Below are 3561 nucleotides of genomic sequence, written 5' to 3' on the forward strand. Positions count from 1 at the left end.
ATGTCATCCGCGTACAACAGCGCGCACAGCAGGCCACAGCCAGGCAGGTCCACCCCGACCGCGGGGGCCCGCTCGGCAAGCCACGCCTCAATTCGATCAAAGAACAGGCTGAAGAGGAGGGGGGAGAGCGGGTCGCCTTGTCGGACCCCGCAGGTGCTTGCAAAGGGCGGGCCAAGGAGGCCGTCCTGCTTGGGCCGCACCCGCACTTCCCAGTACATGCTGCAGTACATGCTGCACAGGGTCTCGAGCATGGGGCCGGTAATGCCCTGCGAGGCCAGGAACTCCAACAACTGTGTGCGAGGGATACCGTCGTATGCCTTCTCCAAATCAATGAAAGCGGCAAACACATGGCCAGGGCGGCCGGGGGCCAGACGCGCGCGGTCGATGACGTGGCGCAGCACAAAGGCGTGGTCGGCGGCGCAACGACCGTCATGGAGGCCTGCCTGCCCAGCCGCCCGGAGGTGCTGGGAGGTTGCAAACGCATTGATGCGGGCGTGGATGACCTTGTGGAATAGCTTGGCAAGGGAGCACTGCACCTGAATGGGCCGGGCAATGGGGGCAATATATAGGCAACCGCTGGCCCCGCAGGACGGGCTTGTCGGTGGCGGAACCGTGGGTCGTGCGTGGCTGTGTCCGAGCAGCTGGACAGTGGCTGCACTGTGCTTGTGACTCGTTTTGTGACAGCCCGTGACGGCCGCATGCGTGTACACCAAGGGGAAGTTTCCCCTGGTGCCGGGCGATGCCAGGACCGACCGCGCACCGCGCACAGCCCCTTGGGGCCCACCACCATCCTGCACCTCCGGCCCCCCTTAGCCCCAACGGTTGTTTTTGTCATGTTCAACCGCGCCACCGCGCACGGACACTTGTACATGTTCGGCGACCTGACGTCCGCCGACATCACGTCTGTGAATGAGGCCGCAGTTCCTGCAGACGGGGCTGCTGCGCAGCCCACGCGCGCCTAACTTTTGTGCACCCGCCTGCTCACCCGTGCCCGCCGAGCGCATCGGACATGGCAATGTGCTGTTGCACATCCCCCTTTGACCCGTGCCTACCAGCGCGTCAGCTCAGGTGACCATGTACTGCTACACATGTGCGAACGCAGCGTGGCAGGTGCATGCTGGCCGGCCGGCTCACGGGCGGGGTGGTTGGCAAGAGCACGGCTGCAGACGCAGCCGCTGCAAAAATCTGTCCGGGCGCTGCAACAGTTTTGACGGGTTTGTGCTGATTCAGTCGACGCTCAAGGTGTGAAGTTGTTTTCAACACACCACATTGCCTGTCGTATGCGCATCTTGCAAACGGGCGTGCGAGGCCGCACGGAGCGGTGCAATTTCCCGACCACGTCCGTTCTTGCCTATGAGCGCCTTGGCGGCCCGGGCTCCAGGGCCCTCCTCGAGTCGACAAATGTAGCGGCGCGGCGCGCCCGGTTGGGTCCCCCAAAGGGTCAGGCCGTGCTGGGCGTGCAATGCCCGGCAGTCGCGGGCTCTGGGCTTGGTTGATCGATTAAAGTCGTAACTGGCAATGACCATCAGCCAATGCGAGCTGCAAACGGTACTTCAGAACGATATCGTAGCGCTGTTCGTGAACCCATCTGCAGTTGCTCCAATCCGTGCAATTTTGCTGTCCAGCCAACGGCGCAAACGGCAACGCAATCCCCTCTGATTTTTGTTGATGAGCTGTGCCGCTGGCCGTGCACGACCGTCGCTTCATGCCCACCCCCACGCCAAAGCGGCCCCGGCCAGGACCGCGATCTGCTCAGTGCTGCACTACCGACTCGAAGACCTTGAAGTAGGTGGGGAACGTCTTGCGGGTGCAGCCCGGGTCATTGATCACGACGGGCACGCCGCCGCACGCGACCAGGCTGAAGGCCATGGCCATGCGGTGGTCGTCGTACGTGTCAATTGCGACGCCCGGGGTGACGGCCGCGGGGGGCGTGATGACGCAGTAGTCGCGCCCCTCCTCCACCTGGGATGTGTTTTGTGGGGAGTTTATGGGGGCAGGGGGGCAGGGGCCCAGACATAGTAAGAGCCAGCCGACAGCATGGTGCAAATAACTCCACATAAAAGATTGACAGGTCTGAAGATCAATAGAACAACAAATTGTACAGACCAACAAACGTGGCTTCAGAAGTGGCGGGCGAGGGGTGGGTGTACAGGGCAGGATGGCTTGTCCCCATGGAGGACGCGCCCTGTTGCTCCTAACCGCCCTTGTGCCTAGAGCCAATGCGACCTGTCAACACCACCCTCTGCAAGGTAGGGTGCCAGCTCCACATAATACTGCAGCCTACCAGCCGCCACCTGGCACCGGGGATCACGGCCCCAACCTCATGAAACACCAACACCCACCCCATCAGGTACCAGAGAGTACACAGGAAAGACCAAAGCCAAATCACCCGACGCCCTGCCCGCTGGAACGCAGCACCGCCACCAAAACCGCCCCCACCTTGGCCCCGAGCTTGGTGAGCTCGGTGACGATGGCCACCATTCGCTCGGTCTCCTTCACGCGCCAGTTGTACACGTTGCGTATGGCGGTGGGGCCCTGGTGCGGGGCGGGGTTGGGGAGGGTGTGGCTGTGGATACACAAGAGCAGCTTCAGGCGGGGAACGCGCACTGAGGATGCGCATGGGGCTCTCTTTTGTAGCGTTTTCAGGCCAAACAGCTTGCTTTACAAGACAGCCCAACAGAAACACAGGTTCCGGTCGGCATGTCCAAGCAGTATTTGGGGGGCCCTAGGGCTTGCTGCGTAACCTCGTTGCGCAGTGTATAGAGGCTGAGGGGTAAGGGTGGGGCTGAGCAGTTGTTCATCAGCGCGCTCTTGCAGCCTGCGGGACAGGAATGCGGTCGCACCTCGGCGTACAGGGCGGCAACGGCGGCGGTCATGGCGGCGTCGGGGATGTCGTTACAGTCATGGTCGACGCCGCGCAGCTTCCCGCCGAAAGCAGAGGGGCCGGTGACTGTTATGGAGTAGGGCGCCCACTCCACCTTGGCACCCATCAGGCCCATCACCTCTGCGGCGGAGTGGGGGTGTTGATGGTTGCACCGGGGCCTGCTGTTTGCTTGAGGCTGGTAAAGTTGCACTTGCTGCACGCCTGGGGACTGGCTATAACAGTTGCTCCCGCCGCGCCGTGTTAGCATCGCGCGTTTGCAGAACTAACGGTCTACCTGAACCCTGGGCAGGCGGCAAGCGCACACGCTCCCATGCCCCCCCCTCTATGATAACTATGTGGGCTCCTTTTGCAACGCTGCCGGAACTTCAATAACAACGAACCATCCCAAAGCCCGGCCCAACCAGCATGCGCGCGCGCATGCAGCGCGACACGGCCTCCCCCTGCCATCCACCGCCGCGCCCCATTCCCCCGCCCCCGCAGCCTGCTCACCCGCAAAGCGCACGTCTCCCTGCAGGCTCTCGCTGCCGCAGCCCTCCACGGTGACGGTGCCCCCAGTGATGGTGGCACCCGCCAAAAAGTAGGAGGCGCTGGAAGCGTCGCCTTCGACATACGCCTCGCCGGGGGACTTGTAGCTGCCGGACGGGGGTTTTGTGGGCGGGGTTGGGGCGGTGCGGGCA

The 3561-nt window shown here is 63.1% G+C and overlaps 1 protein-coding gene across 1 annotated transcript; it reads right to left on the minus strand.

Annotated features, from left to right (window-relative positions):
• Window positions 1–1752: 1752 nt before the first annotated feature.
• MNEG_14072 (3-phosphoshikimate1-carboxyvinyltransferase) lies at window positions 1753–2999 on the minus strand (the record flags this gene model as incomplete). Its single annotated transcript, XM_014037456.1, has 3 exons — window positions 1753–1962; window positions 2440–2535; window positions 2844–2999. The coding sequence occupies 3 exons, from the start codon at window positions 2997–2999 to the stop codon at window positions 1753–1755; spliced, it is 462 nt and encodes a 153-aa protein (XP_013892910.1).
• Window positions 3000–3561: the final 562 nt, after the last annotated feature.

This window comes from Monoraphidium neglectum, assembly GCF_000611645.1.
Source record: "Monoraphidium neglectum strain SAG 48.87 unplaced genomic scaffold scaffold04236, whole genome shotgun sequence".
Lineage (NCBI taxonomy): Eukaryota > Viridiplantae > Chlorophyta > Chlorophyceae > Sphaeropleales > Selenastraceae > Monoraphidium > Monoraphidium neglectum.